The sequence below is a fragment of the Pezoporus flaviventris genome, unplaced genomic scaffold, assembly GCF_033815535.1.
Source record: "Pezoporus flaviventris isolate CSIRO_AGI_PZ_B2104156 unplaced genomic scaffold, CSIRO_AGI_Pfla_v1 ptg000002l, whole genome shotgun sequence".
In the NCBI taxonomy this organism is placed as follows: Eukaryota; Metazoa; Chordata; class Aves; order Psittaciformes; family Psittacidae; genus Pezoporus; species Pezoporus flaviventris.
Window position 1 is genome coordinate 2,999,269 of NW_026892550.1, and position 20,214 is coordinate 3,019,482.

The 20,214-nt window shown below is 47.5% G+C and overlaps 1 protein-coding gene across 5 annotated transcripts in view; it reads left to right on the forward strand.

Moving 5' to 3' along the window:
* The window catches only part of REEP1 (receptor accessory protein 1), a 67,541-nt gene that overhangs the window by 17,239 nt on the left and 30,088 nt on the right, over positions 1-20,214 (forward strand). For all 5 annotated transcript variants that reach the window (XM_061466965.1, XM_061466948.1, XM_061466955.1 and 2 more), the window contains exons 2-5: positions 9,563-9,635; positions 12,240-12,316; positions 14,355-14,475; positions 16,016-16,129. In XM_061466965.1, coding sequence (XP_061322949.1) covers positions 9,563-9,635; positions 12,240-12,316; positions 14,355-14,475; positions 16,016-16,129 — 385 coding nt within the window. The remainder of the gene's footprint in view (positions 1-9,562; positions 9,636-12,239; positions 12,317-14,354; positions 14,476-16,015; positions 16,130-20,214) is intronic.

Consider the following 20,214-nt stretch of genomic DNA (forward strand, 5'->3'; position numbering starts at 1 on the left):
CCTCGGATTAGCTCCTTGGGGACAGCACCGCTTGCAAAGGAAAGGGTGATGTGGCTGAGCAAGAAGGTTCTCCGAGCAGCAGGGAAAAGTCTCCTCCTTGTTCAAGGAGTGGGAGCCTGGATGCTCTGGACCCTCAGTACAGGATTGATTTAGAACAGGGGTGGCCAGAAGGTTGAGGAAAGTGTTTGTTCCCCTCTGTTTGGCAAGCATAAGGGAGTTTCTAGCTGGGGTTTTGTGTCCCATTTGGGTCTCTCTAATAGAAAGAGGGCACCAGAAAAGCACAGTGAGTCCAGTGGAAAGGGACTGGAGCACATAGGGCATCAGGAGAGGTGAGTGGGATGAGTTTGTTCAGCCTGAACAAGAGATGGTGAAGGGCAAATCTTACTGCTTTCAGAAACAGGATGGGTTGTTACAGAGAAGTAGAGCCTGGCTTTTTGTGGAGGTGCCCATGGAAGGGTGAGAGCAATGGAAACAGGTTGTAGAAAAGGGAATATTCTTTAGATATAAGGAAAGAATTCTTCAAAGCCAGGGTGAGCAAACATGGAACAAGGCTCCAGAGATGGATATACTGCAAACCTGAGTGTGCAGGACCAGTGTAAACTCCAAGCTGGTTTGGATTAAAGATTGTAGAGGTCTCTTCTTAACTAAATTGCTCTATGATTCTAATCTAAAGGACACATTTCTGCTTCTTACCTTTGCCATTTTTTCACTTGAACAGTAGCATTCGAAATGCTGTCACATGGGTTTTGTTCTTTCTCTTCTCAGATGGGGCAGTGTGGGGAAGAAAGGTGTTGACAATAGTTTGGGCTTTCTTAATGTCTAAACTGCTGTTTGTTGATAAGGGAGAAAATGGGCTGGCAGTTTATGTCTGAAGTTCTCTTACTCTCCACTAAGCACTATTGATGAAGCTCCTTGATAGCACAGAAGCCAAAATGTTGGGCTGTCCTAACAACATACAAACCAATATGGGCTGTCCCCTATATTCAGGGGATTCAGTAGGCATTTTACATCCTGTGGACTGGTATGTGAAGGAGGAAGATGTCATGGGACAGCCCCAAGAGGTGTCAGACCAGGCTATCCTTTAGGCTCCCCTGCCTGCTGGTTTTTATCCCTTATCCCAACCCTGTGATTTGACATTAACCACTAAATGTTCTGGTTTCTTCTTATTAATTTTAATTAGAGGCTAATAATTTTGCTGGTGGTTGAAGATGCATTCAGAGGAGTAGCCAGAAGCTCTGGTTGATTATTCATTAGTGATCTGTGGCTTCAGCACAGCCTTGTCTCTTTCTGGTTTCCATTATGTCTAGGGTAGGCTGGAGGCTGCTCTGTATCAGTTCAGCTCCAGCTGGAGATCTCCCCCTCCTGTTTATCTCAACTGTACCATGCGTTTCATTAAGGTACCCTTACATATAAAATGGAAGGATTAAAAAGGATGCATGAAATGAGAAATGACCCTGGGGGAAAGAACTCGATTAAAGTCACACTAGAAATCCTTGTTTAATGCATAAGAGAAAAAAAAATAGAAGTCTTTTTCAAGCTGTATGACTGTATCTTTACTTCTTAGGCAGAAATTATGCAGACCACAGTAAAAAAGCAGGTGCCAGACCCTCCCTGAAATGAAGAAATAGCAGCCTGTGTCCGTGGGCCATAAAGAGAAGGTGGTTTGCACAGCCCATGAACTCCCTGCAATGTCACAGCTGATATATATAGCATGTGACATTCTGATACCCTGATTAACGGAAGCAGTGAGATGGGCTGAATACTCCGAAATCACCTGTAGAATCATCTTGCCTTAGGTTTCCTGTGCTCTTGCTTTCAAACTGGGTGCTCTTCATGTCTGAGTGAGCTTCCTGTAGCATTTCACCTGGGTCTGAGCAGCATTATCATTGAAAATAGACTTAAGACACTAATGAAGTAGAAATCAATGCAAGTGCAATCAGCTTTGATACTCAAGTCATTAACATTTGTATTGCGCTTTGAAATGTGTCCTTGAGATGTTTCCAAGGTGGGTGTGGGGTTTGTTGTTTGGTTTTTTTTACTTAACTAAGAGTTAGATACCAGCTCTGAAACACAGAGCTTATGATTGAGCTGGGTCCCACGTGGTTTCAGTGTGGCTGCTCTTTCCAGGTGTTTGGTCTTCTAGTTTTCCCTGTTAATGTTCCACAGTCATATGGAATCCAAGAATGGTTTGGGTTGGAAGGGACCTTAAAGCTCATCCAGTTCCAACCCCTTGCCATGGGCAGGGACACCTTCCACTGGAGCAGCTTGCTCCAAGCCCCAGCGGTGTAAGGAGTTGAGGTCACTTACTGATGGAAGGAGTTATGCTGGTTATTGTTCATCTACTAGCAGAGTCTGGACAGTAGTAAGATTTCTCATGCCTGATAGCTCTTCCTGTACCAAGCTGCTCTCCTTGCCTACTGTAGAGATCTAACCAAGGTTTTCATCCTCTACCGAGAGTTTTGGTGATCTCTGAGACCTGGTGCTACTCAGAGCAGCTTTGGGACTGCTTGATCCATTTCTGTGGGTTGAACCATTGGTAGCCCAAGGGGAAGGCAACATTTTACATGGTTTTAGCTGAATAGCTGGTCCAAAAAGGACCAAATTGATTTTTAAATTACATCAGTGAGCTAAAATACCCAATGTACTTAGTTAAGCACTTCTGGTAATATTCTGTCCCTGGGAAGTAACATTACCCCAAGGAGCTCATGTTGCAGTTAATTTGGATGAGTTATAATTTGATTTGATTTGTTATTTCTGTTCTCTGTCCCATGAGCACAACACTAGAAGTCTAAATCTCTTGCGCAGTGAGGAATAGACAAATAAGAGCTTTTGTCTTTCTCACCAGCCCCTCAGACCATGGTGGCACTTCTGGTTTGGTGGTGAAAGTCTGAACTGAGCTCTTGGATACGCGGAATGTAGGATTATGCTTGAAGTTGGCATTTCTGGAGGTGTTTAAGCTTCCTAAATGTTCATTCAGAGAGCACCAGTGAAAATAACTCCAAAACCATATTTGCAGCATAATGTCTGTGGTTTTGTGTGAAAATAAAGCAGAGCTGCTTTGTTGCTATGCAATCCATACTTGATACCTTTTTTTAACCTAGAAATGAGTTTGGTTGGGTTATATGTTTCTTTCTGTTCCTTTTTGTACCACGAGCCTGCCATAAATCTGTAGGCTAACTCACAATACAGATCTTTGCCCATCTGTCATCTCTGGAATATAATGTCAGCGCTGCTAAAAAAGCCTTTTTCCACATAAACATCCCCCTCTCCAGAATCAGGAAAAGCAGCCCTTCCCATCTAAACCATACCATTTTGTTTTCAAATTGCCATTTATTTGGCTTGGAAAAGGCCAGAGCTCTCAAAGCAGGAGAGGGAAAACATCAGGGACACGCACAGATGCTAAGCCTTTTTGGAGCTGTGAAGCTGGGTGAAGATGTGACCCGGTCACATAGCTGGGAATGTTTTCTCCTCTAAAAGGCACAGATTCGATTGCCCTCAGCATCACACTGTGATGAATTATTTCTGCTCCCCTGAAAGGGTCTAATGAAGCAGTGGGAGAAGGCTCAGTGCCCAGGACCGCTTTCTCCTGCAGGTCCTGCTGAGCCAAAGCATGGAGAGGGGAGGAGCAGCAACAGGGCAAATGCCTCTGATGGGGCCCACGAAACATTATCTCTTGCAAGCAGCTGCTCAGAGCCTCATGGTGTTCCTATCAACATAGAGCTCCTCACCCATGGCTTGGGGCCCCACACCAGCAATGCATGCTCTCCATGTAGACACATAGCCTCAAGGGCAACCAAACTCATCATCAGCCCACCTCCACTGGGCCAGGCAGCATGCAGTAGAGCAGACTGGCTTAGTAAAGCCATCTACCTGCAATAAATCTGCTTCCTAAAATAGCTGCAGGGCTGTGGGGTATTTTTGTAACAGCTACACAGGCCTGTTAGGAGGGACTGTAAAAAAGACTTTGAGGCATTAGCCTGAGTGCAAACTGGTGCAATTCTGCCTGACTTTGAAGACAGCCGTGAACAATATCCCTGTGAAGGGTGAAGTACCTGCTTCACCTTGCTAGGGCTTTAAATAAGGTGCTCAAGGGTGTCAGTGTAAATACCAACACTGTGGGACCCTTCACTGCTGGTAGCTTTAGTAGGAATGTGAGGTTTTAGTAGTCATCACGTGCATTACCTTAATGTTTTACAAGGGCTCGCCATCAGTAGTGTTGCTATTTTAGCGTTTCTTGTCTTGTGCCTCCAACAAGAAGTGGGGAAAAGGAACTCACGTTTACCTTCAGTACACAAGTCTGGATGTAGAATCTCAAGGGGAGTAATGGTTGTGTGATAGCTCCAGGCTGGCCAAGGCCACTTCCTCCACCTGACTCCCTCTCCATGTCTCTTCGCCTCTCTGCCTGGCCATCTTCCAGCCCCTGTGAGGAGTGCCCTGGGCCCAGTGGGAGAGGAGCGTGTGCTGCTTTGGGAAGATCCGGACTGCTTCAGTTAGCAGCAGTAAGGACAGCCCTTGCTCTTGGTGTTTCTGCTGGAAGGAGAGTCAGGCATCCCTTTAGCCCACAGTTACCCCAAGAGCAGTGATCAGGATTTGCCAGCCATTAGGTCACGTTAACCCAGACCAAGTGTTCAGTTTGCTTCTGTAGCCTGGTCTGTCCTGAGGGTGTCAGGACCCAGCACCTTCCTTGGGGGGTGTTTTTGCCACTGAGGCACCATGTGCTGTTGGTACCCTCAGTGCATCAGGCTGGCATGGTGGGTACCCACATCTCCTGGGCCCCAGCGTGGGGATGGTGTCAGCCGTCATCCTGAGGGTGAACAGGCAAATCCTAAATAGCAGGACCTACTCTGATGCAAAATGACCACAAAGAATCCTCAGGAGCCATCCCCAGGGAATAGCAACCTGGAGCCCCCACTGCAGCTGGTGCTTCCTCCACCCCATTCCCTTCTTGGATATCAGGCATTTGACGTGTCAAAGGGCTCACGTTAACCCTATCCCTGACCACGTGCACTGCTTCTTTCCCCATCCCAGCTGCTGGCTTTAAACTGGGAGCCTTTGGTGCAGATAAGTGCTGTTTATATTTAATCTGTGGCACTGTGTGAGCATTAATTAGGATTGCTGATAAGGAATGCAAACCTATTGGCACCCTCCTTGGTGGTTTCAGTGAGGAATGCTGGCATGGTGACAGCTCAGCTGCTGCTCCGTGCGCAACAAGCACGCGATAGCCAGTGAACATGTTGAGGAAATAGGCAATATTTCAGTGATTCCTAAATGTGTCCATCCCTGTGAGCAGGAATTTGCCATCTTGGCTGCTGTGTGCCAATGATACGGAAATATTAGTTTATTGATGGGCAAAACAAGGGCTGTTCTGTTCGTGTCGTGGTACTGTGATATTTGGGCAGCCCAAACACTGCTGGTGGCTTGGTAACTACATGAGCAGAACTTGGACGGTTTGGGATGTGGTCGGCACGTTTGGAACAGTGGATTACCAGCCAGAAAGCACCTGTGTGGTTAAAAATACTCAAGAGAATGGATGTGCACTTCTGGAGGTAACCTGAGTCCTGAGAACCGCTGAGAGTCCTTCATTTGTTTCCGTGGCTGCTGTATGGAATGTGGGAGTGAGTTTTACAGGGAAGTGAGTGTAGGACCAGGGCTCTCATGAGGAAAAGAGCATCACCGAATCATCAGGACTCAAGATGTCAAATGGGGCCCTCCCAGGTCCTGGTGGCAGCTCTGATGCTGATCCTCAGGCTAGAAACTAGATACTGATAGGAATAGTGTCATGTTGGGTTTGTTCAGCCTGGAGAAGAGAAGGCTCCTTAAGGGGGAGACCTTAGAACATCTCCAGTGCCCAAAGGGGCTACAGGAAACCTGGAGAGGGGCTTTGGACAAGGGCCTGTAGGGAAAGGCCAAGGGGAATGGCTTTAACCTGCCAGAGGGGAGACTGAGATGAGCTCTTAGGCAGAAGCTCTTCCCTGTGAGGGTGCTGAGGCGCTGGCACAGGGTGCCCAGAGAAGCTGTGGCTGCCCCATCCCTGGCAGTGTTCAAGGGCAGGTTGGACACAGGGGCTTGGAGCAAGCTGCTCTAGTGGAAGGTGTCCCTGCCCGTGGCAGGGGTTGGAACTGGATGAGCTTTAAGGTCCTTTCCAACCCAAACCACTCTGATCTGGGTTAGCCTGTGCTCTGTGATGGTCAGATCATGCACCAGCAGATCTGGAGAAGGAATAGAGGGATGCAATAGTCAAGGCTGGCTGCAGCTGTACCGGTTAAGTAGAGACAGGAGGGGGTTTGGTGATGGTGCAGCTGCTCCCTTGGAATACAACAGGGATCCCTGAAGAAGAGCCAAGAGTTTGGTTGCTTTAATAGTTCCCCTGATAAGCAGGAAACCCCACAATATGGGAAGCTTTGTCCTTTCCTGTCTCATTCAGTGATGAACTTGAATAGTGAAAACCAAACCCAACCTCCAAATCCTATGTAATGAACTTACATAGATGAATAGCGTTGGTCAGTCCCACAGATTAACTCCTGGTGGTAGAAAGGATTTCTCCCCTCCTTTATGACTTGGTTCTCCCGATTCAGTTGAACATCCCCTTACACTGCATCAGGAGCAGATCACCTCAGTTATTTCCTTGCTGCAAAGAAGCAACTGCAGCACTTCCAGTCACTCTTACAGACCTTCCCTGGTGCCCTTCTCCCTTCCCCTTCTGCCTCTGCTGTGTCCCTTTTGACAAGCAGTGACCAGAAGCACACACTGTGGTCCAGATTGGGGATTACTGCTGTGCCTAATAGGATTAGAAGATTGTCAGCACTAATCCTTATCCTGTTCTTTAGGCAGACTAACCTTTTACTTAGATGTTTGCCTCCTCTTGCACAATTAGTTGACTCCTCAGTGATTTCTCTCCAGCTGCTGTTTTGTCCTTTTGCGAGGCCATTATAACGGATGCAGATCTCCATGGGGCTGGAACTGGATGATTTTAGGGTCCTTTCCAACCCAAACCATTCTGTGATTCTGTGGTGGGGCAGAGTCTACACGAAAGAGGCTGGGAAGGAGACTTAGACAAGGAATGGCTTAGTGGCTTGGGCAGAGAATCAGCCTTGGGTTTGTGTATTGCGTGCAGAGGGAATGATTGGCAATGGGGATGAAGGAAGGCAGGAATCAATGGGAACTGATTACATAGGACACTTGGATGAGGGGGAAGAGAGAAGCATTGTTTTCACAGGGGACAGGAACTGTAGGAAGAGATACAGGATTGAGATGGATATTTGAATTAAATCAATTGTATGCAAGACAGTAACTTCAGGAGGCCTTTTGGAACAGACCTATGTGCAGGTATTTGCCTCCAGCCCCTGAAAATGCTTTACAGAAGTGCCTAAACATCTTGTGTCTTTCATTTGTAGGGAGTACCCAGAGGTTAAGGGACTTCAGGCCACATAATAAGCCTCAGCAGTGACAAGACTGGAATCCAGCATTCCTTGAACTGTGTTCAGTGTGGTAAAGCACAGCAGTAATAAATGTCCATATATGCACACAACACACTGCAAGGCAGATGAGTGAAACCCTCAATCTCCAATTTAGGGAGAGCACATCACCTTATTTACTGCCCCTTGCTCCGCAAACGCAAAATCACTGTGCAGTTTCATTCCCTCACCGGGTTCTGTTCCAAGCATTTATTGTCTGCAACTACTTCTTTTCCAGGGAGCCTGTAAACTCTTTGCTCCTTCAGGATCCAGTTGCTTTCTGTTACCAGAACAAACTGAGGAAATGAATATCAATCACTCGGTGACTCTTTGCAGGAAATAAAAGCGTGAGATAGCAGCCAAGCCAAGGAGGAAGGACAGCAACGCGGTACTTATAAGGAGAGCCAAAAATGTTATTCGTGTGATTGCTGAATATTATAGAGCCTTCTTCCTTTTGTGAGCTCTGCCTCCTTTGGGTTAGGTCCTGCTCCTATATTTGTTAGGGATATTTGTTAATAGCTTCGGTGAGAACAGGATCAAGCTATTGTCTCTCTGTTCTCCCTTGCCTTCACCAGTGTCGCTGTTAAGATACAGCAAGGGACAAAAATGCTCTTGGCTTCCCAGAATCTGAGCGTTTGGATCTCATCCTTGCATACAGCACAGTGAAATGGGTTCAGAGCTGCCTGCTTCCAGCAAAGCTTTTTGAAGCCAGCGTGAAGCCTCTGTAAAACACCGTCTCTCCTCACTCAGTAGGTGCTTTGCTGCAGTCTGCATTGTGCCTCAGGTTCTCTAAGCTATGCTACAGTAAGCATGATGGAGCACAGGTCACTGCTATGGAAATCAGGATGTGTGCTGGCTCACCCCAGTCTTCCACAAATCCCTTCTCCAGCTCCGGGAAGCACGAGGTACACCATAGCCCGGAGTGTTAATATTTAATGTCTTAGGCACATAATGGACTCAGCTGTAATTATGAGTCCCACAGCATGCAATTGCTACTGGCAGGATGCAAAAGATGACTGCGGGTCCATGAGGCTCCACCATTAGGGATTGAAACATTGATTGTTTCCATTCCCAAGAGCTGCAAATCCAGATGTATGAGCTTAAAGCAGAAGCTTCCATGGGAAGGTTGGGAGCCAATAAACATTCCCCTGCAATCTATTACATTTAGACTTTGCAGCATCATCCTGCTGCATTGAATAAAAGTGAGTGAACCCTGGGCAGGGCAGAGTGGTTTTGACAAGCCTATGCTCATGTCCAGAATAATCCAAGTGAATAAGCATTTAGGCAGTGATGCAGAGAGGAGTTGGTGTAGAAAACCTCCCAGTGTTCTCTTCTCAGTAGTGCTATTTTTAACTTACAGATCCCTGTTCCTTTCTTACATGAACTCTTGAAGCTGGCAGCATCCCTTTCAGACTTGGAAATGAAAGGAAACCGAAAGAACAGGAAAGCTGGCATTTTTGGGCCTATTGGCACATCTTGGTGGGCAGATTCTCCTCCTTTGAGCCCGAATTGACTTTACCAAACAGGGCAGGGCTTTTCCCTGCAGCAGATTTAATCACAGAACCATTAGGGTTGGAAGGGACCTTTGGAGATCATCTAGTCCAATCCCTCTGCTAAGAGATAAGGCCCCAGCATTCACACCTCTTGTGCCAGCAGAACTTGGATCCTGCTTTACTGTGTTTGCCAGTTCTTCAGGGTATTGAACAGAGGTGGAAGGGAATGTAGGGAGATGGTTCTCGTTAGGAACTCCTGTATTCCTGGTTTCACAGGAGGCTGTTTGGAAATCACAGGAGGTCCGTGGTCTTTCTTGGTTTGCTTTGGGGTTGGATGTTTTGTTTTGTATGTAATACTAAGGTACAGGTATGGAAACCATTGCAAAAGGGGAGTCAGCCTGAATCCCTGCTCTTCATTCATGTCTCTGGCAATAGTTTCTCTGGATTTAGTGGTGCAAAATCATCCCTGTACTGTATTTGGTGCACTCAAGCTTGAATCAAATCCTCGCACTTCTTACAGTGCAACAAACACATTTAACAGACAGGAAAAAGAAATTAAAGGTTTCCCTGAGACAGGAAATCAATCTAACCCATTTGTTGTTTGGTTTTTTCCAGGCTTATATTTGGCACTCTTTACCCCGCGTATTATTCCTACAAAGCCGTGAAATCAAAGGACATCAAAGAATATGTGAGTAATGAGGTTTGGGGCTGTGCTGCAGGGTTTGTTTTCTTCCTCACCACTTTGTGAAGGTGTTGCCTGTATACTGGGAAAGCTCATAAACCAGTGCAAGGGGAAGAGTGGCCTGAAGATGGACTGGCACAAGTCTCAAATAAGGAGACCTGGGTTTGTGCTTCTGGCTCCTCTGCTGAGTTGATGTGCTCTTTGACAAATGTATGCTGTTTCTATGGGGTTGTGAGCTAAATATGGTCAACTTAAAAGGTGTTTGGCACGCAGAGCTTTGCCTGTTTTCCTTTTGTTTCTGAAGAGCAGCATAAATCAAAGCCTTTTCAAAAAGCCTTGAAGCTTGAGCTGCTTATTCAGAGCAAGGATCAGAGGAGGAAACTTGAAGCACATAGGACTGAATCCTCAGATGGAAACATCCTTCTGTGTGGAGTGACCTATTTACAGGCAGATCTGGTTGTGCTGCCTCATCCTCTGGCTGAAAGATCTTCCCTGGGCCCAGTTTCTAAAGGCATATGGGGCCACCAAGGGAAAGTGCGATGTGGGAGAATCAAACCCGCCTTGATGCTGTTGGTCTCCTGTAGGACTTGTAGTGCCCCTCACAACCTGAGTTCTGTTGCACTGAACCTGGCTCAGCCTCCAGATCTCGACTCTTCCATCCTCTCAAGATCCCAAGGATAACAAGCCCGTTTTCTCCTCTGGCTAACACCACAGATGGGTATCCCTTTAAGTCCTTGCACCAGCTCAAACAGGGGCTCACTGTGCCTGCTGAGATTTTCCCTTTCTTTCAATACCCTCCTTCAGTTAATGGTTGGGATGTTCTGAGAATCATTAAGTGTGGCAGAACACATCAGATACCTACAGCAAAATGTCCCTGCAGCCCTTGCACAGCTTTGCTGCTCAAGGTTTGCACATCCTCTGCTTGGAAAGGATGGAGACGTGTGCTGGCATCCCCAAACGGTGTCTGCCACTGATACTTAATGTTTCCATAGCCCCTTTCTGGAAAGTATTTTGCTGAAGGGTCCAATTCCTGTTGGGAATTCAATTGCAAATGAAGAACTCCCACCGGACACATGGGGTCATGACCCAAGTGTGAGACCTGCTCTGCACTTACAGTCATTTCTCAGTTGTGGCAGCACCTCTATTAGTGTCTGATGAAATAACCCGAAGCAGTGGCAGTTTACACTGACCCAGTACGAACCTTCATCTCTTGCTCCAGATAATATGGCTGCAGTTTACTTTGATTAGGAATAGCCATTTTGATAAATGGTGTTTGAGGCGGACCCGAGCCCTTCCACACCAGGTCTTGGTTTGTGTTGAAGTCTGGCTGGCAGGAATGTCCAACTGAGGCTTTGAGTTATGTGGAAAACACTGACAGAAGCTGCCCTGGGAAGGCAATGTTCTCGGGCATTTGACAGGGCCATTCCACTGCTATCACACCAAATATGCATATAACTAAGTCCCAGGAGAGCAGTTCTATAGCTCTATATGGTGACAATTCCTCAGGGAATTATTGCAGTACCTGCAGGGAGTGGAGAGAGACTACAAGTACTGTCCCCAGTGCATGGGGAGGGGATGGAGAAAGCCATTTCAGAGCTGGTGAGATACAGATTTTTTGCCACCTCCATCCTTCCTTCCCCAGAGCAGCACCCAGTGTAGGCATCCCCCTTGTACTGCCTTCTTTCCCTTATTCTACTGCAGTTATCCCAGCCTTAGGTAACACTTGGGTCCAGTTCTCTGACTGATTTTCATCAGAATAATTTAGCTGGGCTTTAAATGCCATTTAGTGACAAAAATCCCTAGATCCCTGAATTACTCAAGATCCTACAGTTTCCCTGACCAAGTCACAGCCCCCAAGCACTCTTTCTGTGTCTGTTGCTATCACCACAAAGGAGCCCATCCATAAATCACCCATCAAGCAGTGCACACCCCACTGGAGTTACCATAGTTGAGCACTGACAGCACAATGTATACTTTTACTGCCAGTATGAGGTGAAATGCTCTCGCCCAAGCCCCAGGTAAGGGATTTAAGGTGATTCACTCGCCCTTGTCACTGCAGTGTGCTCAGAGTGTGGATGTGAGGAGGCACCACCAAGTGATGCACACTGATTGAATAAGTCCGGGTGAGTTGATTGTGCTCCCGAGCCCTGGATCCTGGGATGGGCAATTACCTCTTTATCTCTCCCTGGCTGGTTTCCCCTGCTTGTAGATGTTATGCAAGTAAATACAGTTTTTCTTCATTGCAGCTTGGCCAACACCCTAGTGTTCACCTTTGTCAAGATGAGCCAAGTGAGGTTGTAAATGCCCTGTGACAGGACTGTGGTTCTCTCTGAGGACAGAGCCAGACTGCTCTTCTTTTCATAAGGCCAGTCCTAAAGGCCACAATCTCTTGCTTCCCAAGGGTTTGTGTGGAAATCTGATGTGTTATGTGCTGAGGTGGGGCATTTCGCGATCTTCAAGTCCATAGTAACTGTTAAACACACAAGGGGGAGGTGGGAAGAACCAGAACACTCTTTTTTTTCTGTGGGAGTTACTCTGTGCATTTGTGCCTGTAAGAGATAGTTCAAGGCCCTTGGGGGAGAATGAACTGACGCTGGTTTTGCCTATCAGGTCAAATGGATGATGTACTGGATCATATTCGCACTCTTCACGACAGCAGAGACATTCACGGACATCTTTCTATGCTGGTGAGCACCACGAGGGAGAGGGTCTTTGCAATGAGGTGGAAAGAGAATGGAGACGTTTAAAAGTGAGGTAAAAAAGGGGCACAAAAGTTGCACTGCTTCCTGAGCATGGGGTTCACAGCTTCAGGTGCATAGAGGTTTTTTGTCTGGAGGAGCCGTGCTACCTGCCTCAGTGCTGCCACAGGGAAAGCAAGAAAGAAGATGGAATTGCTCAGTGAGATCTCATTAGTGAGAAATCATTACAGGAGGTTGTCCCCTGCATGTCAGAGAGGCTGATTGTTGAGTTGGATGCTTGCACACATCATCACATAAACAACAGTAGCTTCAGCTACAGGCGTAGCTCTAGACTTACCTACCTGTGTCCTACAGTACATACACAGACTGTAGGGACCAGGCAGATACAGCCCTACAGCACAGGACTCTGTAGGTTGCTGCATGAGTGGTTGTTCCTGGGATGTTTTGCCATTCCAGCCTAACCAGGCCAGTTCCTGGTTAGGTTTATGGTTGGATGGAGGACAGTGACAGTCCGTATTGATGTGAGCTCTGGTACCAGGGGAAGATTCCTGGTGACCTCTGTCAGGATAAGAGCGCATACATACCCAGTTATCAGCTTCATAGACTCGCATCATAGAATCACAGCATGGTTTGTGTTGGAAGGGACCTTAAAGCTCATCCAGTTCCACCCCCCTGGCCATGGGCAGGGACCCCTTCCACTAGAGCATCTTGCTCCAAGCCCTGTCCAACCTGGCCTTGAACACTGCCAGGGATGGGGCAGCCACAGCTTCTCTGGGCACCCTGTGCCAGCACCTCAGCACCCTCACAGGGAAGAGTTTAATTCCTTAAATTTGGACGCTCAAGTTTGGAAATGTTTGTTGCTGGTTTTAGTAAGGCCTTTCTAGTGTTAACTGGTGAGATGAGCAGGCTTCAGGATGAGAATCCAACTGTAATGCGTGGTCCTCACCTAAAGCCTGTTCCTGCATAGCAGTGCATGCGTCTAGTGAGTCCTTCAGAGAAAGGGAATTGGGGGTACTTGGCAACATGTCAGATCTGTTTAACAGGGTATAAAAGACATCATTGTGTCTCTGTCTAATTTACATGCAAAGCTACCTCCACTGTGTTCCTCTGGAGCTTTGTTTTTGGAGGATGTATTATGTGGGTCTCAGGAGGAATGACAGAGGGCTCATCCAGCCTGTGAAATCGAGTATGCTGCAGAGATCCTCAGGGAGGTGTTAGACCAACCTGGCACATCCATGCTTGGAGCAGAGCATCACTGAGGCCCATTGGGTCAGGCCTGGGTGCTGTATGGCCCAGCTGGCTCTGTGATGGTGCTGTGCACAGTCTGGGTCCAGCTGCACACCCATCATGGGGTCTCTGTGTTGCTCTTGCTTGCCTGTGAAGGGTGGCATTGGTTCATCACGAGGATGCTGTTTGCTGGCCAGCCTTGAGCTCTAGGCTTTCTCCTCCAAAAGAGAGTCTGGATCATCTAATCCCAAGAAGTCCTTGGCTTGATGTTACAGCTAAAGGTTGTCCTGTTGGCAGTTAGTCTCCTGTATACTTTACAATGCTACCTGAAAGCCACAGTGTGGATCTGCACCTTTATATTGCATGTTGCATGGGCAGCAAAGGTTCTTGTATTCCAGTTTCAGGCAGATAAGAGTTATCTTAAAAGCAAAAAGGCAGAGAGATGAAAGGTACATAAATATATCCATGCAACATTGATTTGCTGGTTTGCTCTTTGCTCCCTCATAATGACTGGGGATGCTATGAGGGCAGCATCTGTGCTCTTTGCATATAGAAAGGTCCTCTTATCACACAGCAGAGTCTCTTTCAGACCAGTAAATAATGGCCCTGATACCCAAGTAAAGCTTTACCCAAATGCTAGTTGAGATGTCTGTAAAGGTGAGTGGATATATTCTGGCCTTTGGACTTCTCAGTAAGCAAAGGCTTCCCTAACCAGACCGGCCAGTCCCTTCCTGTGCTGAGCATCTCCAAGGGCAGTGGTTAAATTGGGAGTGGACACTAATAGCTCTTTTTCTCCTAGGTTTCCATTCTACTATGAACTCAAAATAGCTTTTGTAGCTTGGCTGCTGTCTCCGTACACAAAAGGCTCCAGCCTCCTGTACAGGAAATTTGTTCATCCAACACTGTCTTCAAAAGAAAAGGTAATCACAGGTGCCTGGATGGAGCAGATCTGCAAAGTGTTTACTCCAGTCTTCCTGTCACTCATTTTCATTGGAGGACTGGGAGTTGCCGATTCTCTTCCCCTATCATTTGACCATCTCCTTTGGTTGGTGGTTTTGTTCTTTGTTGAGTATTTCAATACTGGCATCTGTTCAGCACACTCACACGTATTAGCTCATCTTTGTGCACTTGAGACGTTGGGAGCGAGGGGGATAAAAATACCTCCTGAGCTGCTTTGCACATACTGGCTGGATATAGCTGAGTGCTGCGTTGTGGCTGGGTGTAACAGAGAAACAGGGGCTGGCAGCCAGGGCTCCTTGACTTTGTTAGCAGCTCTGCCTAAAACGTTGTGCAGCACTAAAACGAATAGCCCAGCCTCTCTCAAACAGGCTTAGCAAGCACTATATAGCCTGCTGAAGTAAGGCATGCAGCATGCTCAGGTCCTGGGTTGAGAAACGTCTTGGGGGGAGGCAATAGAGCTTGGATCATTTGCCTGCCTAAGAGATTCCTGTGGCTGTGAATGGGACACTGTCAGGCAGAGCCATTTGGCTCATGGGAATGCATGGGCCAAGAATAGCCACCAGTCACGTACCAACGTGCAGACTACTGCATTGGCAAGTATGGAAATGAAAGCTCTGTTTAGCCACAGGCAGTGCATGAGCAGTTGTACCTCAGTCCTGTCCAAGGAGGACAGTGGGGATTGATCCCCTGTCTCTCTGCATCCTGGGAACTTCTGCTTTTCACAAGCAGTGCTTGTGCATTTTGGGTTGCCACTTCTTATCTACTAGGAACAGGGAGGGAATCACTACACAGCCAGCAGCTTCTCATGGCCTCCAGTCCCCACTAACCCAGCACATCCAGCACCTCAGTACTGGAAGTCATTGTCATCCATTCTCATCCAGACCCCTGTGTCTTGAGGGGGGGAAGGTGAGGGCAGGAACTTTCATAACCATTTCACTGTATCTTGAGCAGCATGAAATCCAGAAACTCTGGACCTACCAAGTCCATGGGCATGTTGAAGCTGGCCACTGCAGTGATGGGAGAGATGACTCAGATACTTCTGAGACCACCACTCCTGGCTGCAGAGCAGTACAGCTTCATCTGTCCATGATGCAGTGTCATAATGCAGTTCTTTATGGGGCAATACAATTTGTCTTTAGAGTCCATAGATTGCAAATGGCTCCTGGTCCATTCTACCCAGGTCGATGTATCTGTCTTGTTTCCAGGACCCATTGGTGGTCATTGCACATTGTGCAAGTGTATCCCAACTTTGGATCCCAACCTTCCATTTGCAGAATAACGAGTTCCTAAAGCCTGCAGTGGGAGTTACTGCTCCCCTGCAAACCTTTGGTCTTTGCAAACATTGGCTGTGAGCTTGTCTCCAGCCAAGGTGAAGGAAATGGATGGTATCTACCTCCATAAAAGATGCCATGGCCCTGCCAAGAGTTCAAGGCTTGGAACGCTCTGAACTTGTCCTTCCTTTGCTTTATTGTTTGCTTGTTTTGTTGTTTGCTGTGACAGGAGATCGATGACTGCCTTGTCCAGGCCAAAGACCGGAGCTACGATGCCCTTGTCCACTTTGGGAAGCGGGGGCTGAACGTCGCAGCCACGGCAGCCGTCATGGCAGCTTCGAAGGTAAAGGTGCGGGTCAGGATGGTCGCACATCAGCATCTCAGCTGCATCCATCACCACCAGCAGCCACACTGTGGAGGGGGAGAGATGGGAAGGGATCCTCTCATTGGTTTTGATCATGCCTCCCAGTCTCCCGTTAACCAGCCACATAGGAGCCTCTTGGGATGAAGACAGTAAGTGTGGTGATGGCCAGCCTACAGGAGTTGGAAATGCAGGATCAAGACTATGTGTCAATACTCAGGTGACAGCATTAGGAATTCTGTTCATCACAGCCTGTGCCCTTCCTTTTCACTGGCAAAACAGGAGCATGCTTCCATGGAATATTGAAATATGTTCACCATTAGGTGAACACAGTTAGCACCCTGCCAGGGAAATCTGTTTCTTTTGGTGAGTACCTTCTGTGGTGAAGGGAAAGCCCTTCTGCACCCCAGTTCTTCAGTTGTTATGCTGAACTGTTGGGAAGCCTGGCTAATGTGAGACCAGAGAGCAGACGTGGTCTGCGGAGGCTCAAAGTTCATCTGCAAGGCTTACACATAACATACCCAGTATATAATTCTCTGGAGACATGTTTATGTAAGAGTGAATGGGAAGTGGCATTAGTTTTGGAGAAGGATATTGGATGAGTGGTCTCATCTGAGGAGGTGCATCCTGTACTCAGTTCCTGGCTTACGGCCAGTACCAGAAAATAGCTGTTATCTCTGTTTCCTTGCTTGCATAAAAGCTGCGAGGACTTGATAACTGCATTTTGTGGTCCTGGTGTCTGGCCATGGGTTAGCATGGCTTAGGGCAAATGTGCGCTGCCACCGTGCCCTTGTGTTTTGGGGGCAAGACTTGTATAAAAGGGTACAGCTTTTGTACAGTCAGATACAGCGCCTCTTGCAAAAAGATAATAGGAACTTAAGGGCACTGGGATTAGGAAAAATGTGTGAAAGGGAGTTGAAGGAAGTCATTTTCCTCTTCAAATGCTTTTCCTATGACCCCAGGCACATCATTTTAGTACGTCTTGGCCTTACCTTCTGTAACAAACGCATGGTACATCCTTAGGGAGCCCAAATACCATTAGGTCTATAGAACATGTTGAATGCAATGTACTATAGAAGTGGGGAGCCCCTGGGGTGTGCCATGCACATGTAGGATCACAAGGATATGCAGAAGCTATACCTTTTTCCAAAGAAACCCCCCAAATTGCCTTCCTTTTCCCTGCCAAGCATTATGCAGACTGTGTTTCTTAGCCATGGCTCAGTTCTTCTCCTGACCTGTTTGCTCCTCAGTGATCAGGCTCTGCTAACCCAGGGACTGGAAGCTAATCCAGACCTGGACTGAACCCTGGGATAAATGTGGAGCTAAGGCAGAGCTATGTATTGCATGCCCAACAAAGCAACATGTGTGTGATGCTACCATGACACTTAACACTTCTGAGGCTGCTGTGTAAGCCTGAAGAAGTCACACCATGGTCTTTAATGGGCCCTGGGAATGCCAGTTTTGCAGCACTGCCTTTGCCCCAGCCCCTTCCTGGGGGGTGCAGATTCTTTGTGCTAGAGCTGGTTTTAGGCCAGAGTGAGAAACGGTGTGTGAATCCTGAAGGAACTCTGGCTCCTGGTTGGGTAGATCCTGACTTTGAGATGCTCAGACCCCCAGTGCCAACCTGTTCATCTCACACTGTCCTCAGCCTGAATGAGCAGTCAGCACCATGGTTCTTCTTCCTGCTGTTCTGCTTTTCTGCCTTGGAATGGGGCTCCAGTGGCAATGGGAAGCTGGGTAGAAGGGAGAAGAGCCTCCAGGGTACAAGGAAGCCATTGTTTTGGATGAATGAAGCTCCCCATTCAGTGGTGGAAGAAAGCAACGCTATGACTTGTGTGGTATTGTTGTGTGACACATCTGCCAGCCTAAACGGAGAGATATTGCACCCTGTGAATGGACCAGAGGAGTCTTCCCTGCCCACTGCTTTGGAGAGGGGAAAAGGAGCTGTTAAGATTGAGAGGTTGTTGTTGGATGGATGGATTGATCTTTACAACAAAGCAAGGGCTGTTCATGTCTTTGCTTCAGCCTTGACATTTCGATTACCCTGAATATGTGAGGGAAAATGGGACTCCTGGCTTCCTTCAGTGCTTTGGTGTGTGGCCTCCAGCAGGTTGTTTGCTTCTGTGTGCCTTAGGGTGCAGATCCAAGAGATAGGGTGAGCTGATCTGACAGCTTTCCTCCTCCAAAGTGCTCCTGCTCCCAGTGTATTACTGTGCATCAGCTCTTTGGACCTCCTCAGGTTCTCTCTAATCTATCACAAGGCTGATCCAGAAAGAGAAGGAAAGGGAATGCTGCTTTTTGAGCCCCAAAATGAGTCTCAATGCCTGAGCCAGCACAAGGGAAGGGATGGAGCTGTGTTGTGAAGAGTATGGCCCGAGGAAAGGAAAGCAAGATGCTGGTGCTGTGAAGCAGACAGATCAGCTCTGCTGCTGATCCACACCCTTAATGCATTTACACTCTTCATGCTGTGATAGTCAGGAGTGGTTAATGCAGCTTCTATCCCTTGCCCTTCTCAGACTGAATCTGTTGTGTTTTGGGCAGGCAGAGCTAAGGGCTGTGATTTACGGGCGATGTGTTGCAGCACAGAAGCTGAGCTGAGGTTCCTCAGCTATTCAGCATGTGAAATGTGACTAGTCAGGCATGGATGTGTCTCCATTTAGCTGTCCCTGCTATGAAGGAAGCCCTTCCCAAGAGATACGAGCAGGTAGGGGTGGTAGCAGGGTTTGTTGCCCTGGTTTTCAGCTGCTGTTAAATGTATGTCAACGCCTTCACTTGCTCACTTGAGAAGGTGGTACGACAGAGATGGATTATGCTGCATGAGAGGCATTTAAATGACTATCTGGAAAGCACTTTGAGCAGACAGATGCTAGGCAAGACTGCAGTGCTGTCCCTAGGGGGAGTTTCCAAGGAGGAAGGGAAGAGAATATTATTCCTATGGCTTATCTTGGTTGTCCCATCCGGCTAACCTGTGGTAAGTGTTGAGTGCAGATAGAAAAGTGAGGACTTCAGGTTCGTTTGGCTTCAGCCTTTAATGGATTGTGTTAAAACTGGAACCTATATATAGAACCTATGGATAGAACCTACAATATAGAGATGACCACCTCTTCAGAAGCACTGAGCTCCTGCAGCTCCCATGGAAAACATGGCTTTTACCAGTAAGTGAATGTGAGGATCTGTCTTCATGTGCTGCTTCACTTGGATTAATGGGCAAGGAAAAGATGCTTTTGTACTAAGAAATGGACCCTCAGACTTTGCAAAGCAGCATCTTCTAGTGGCAAATACACAGTGAGCTGCTGGGCTGGAAGTGTTCTCTGTCCAAACCTGTTCTCAGTGAATTGGCTAAACTCTAAAGGCTCCTGTACTTGGAGACATTTCTCACTGTGCAGAGCCCTGTCCTCTCCTTTCCCTGAGCTGTGCTAACTCGCCATCCTGATCCATCATGATCTTTTGTCTTTCATGATAAGATCTTAGGGCAAGGCCCCTGTCTTCATTCTATCTTTTATTTTAGCCGTTCATTTTATCCATCACCTATTTATCCGTGTAGCACAATGCAGCCGGCTCTCTGATTGCATCTGTGTGCGGCAGACTGCTGCTTGTACATTTACTACAGGCTAAGATGCTGCAAGCACAGCCACAGCTTCGTAACCTCTGATCCCTTGGCCCTTTCACCTTTCTCTCTTAAATAGCCCTCAGTTTTAGCTAGCCAACTGCAGGCTCGTCTCCCTTCCCCTCCCTCCTGCTCCGCTTTGTTTTGAAGCCACATTTGTGCTAATGCTGGCGCAGACCTGTGCCAGTTCATTTCACAGGCTGAGGAGCTGTCAGTGTGCCAGGTACCCTGGCGCTGCCCAGCTTGGCTCACTTGGGTGTTTTCTCTCTCCAGAGAGTCTATTTTTGATGCTCTCTAAGCAGGCAGCGCTGGATATCTGCTCTTATTACACCCTGCAAGGTGCTCAGCACAGATCTTTTCCCTGTCCCCAGCAGCTTGTGTCCCCATCAAGGAGCATAATCTGATTTGGGGCTCTGTAATCCTGTCCTCATTGCTTGGTCATTCTGTCACACACTGTGAC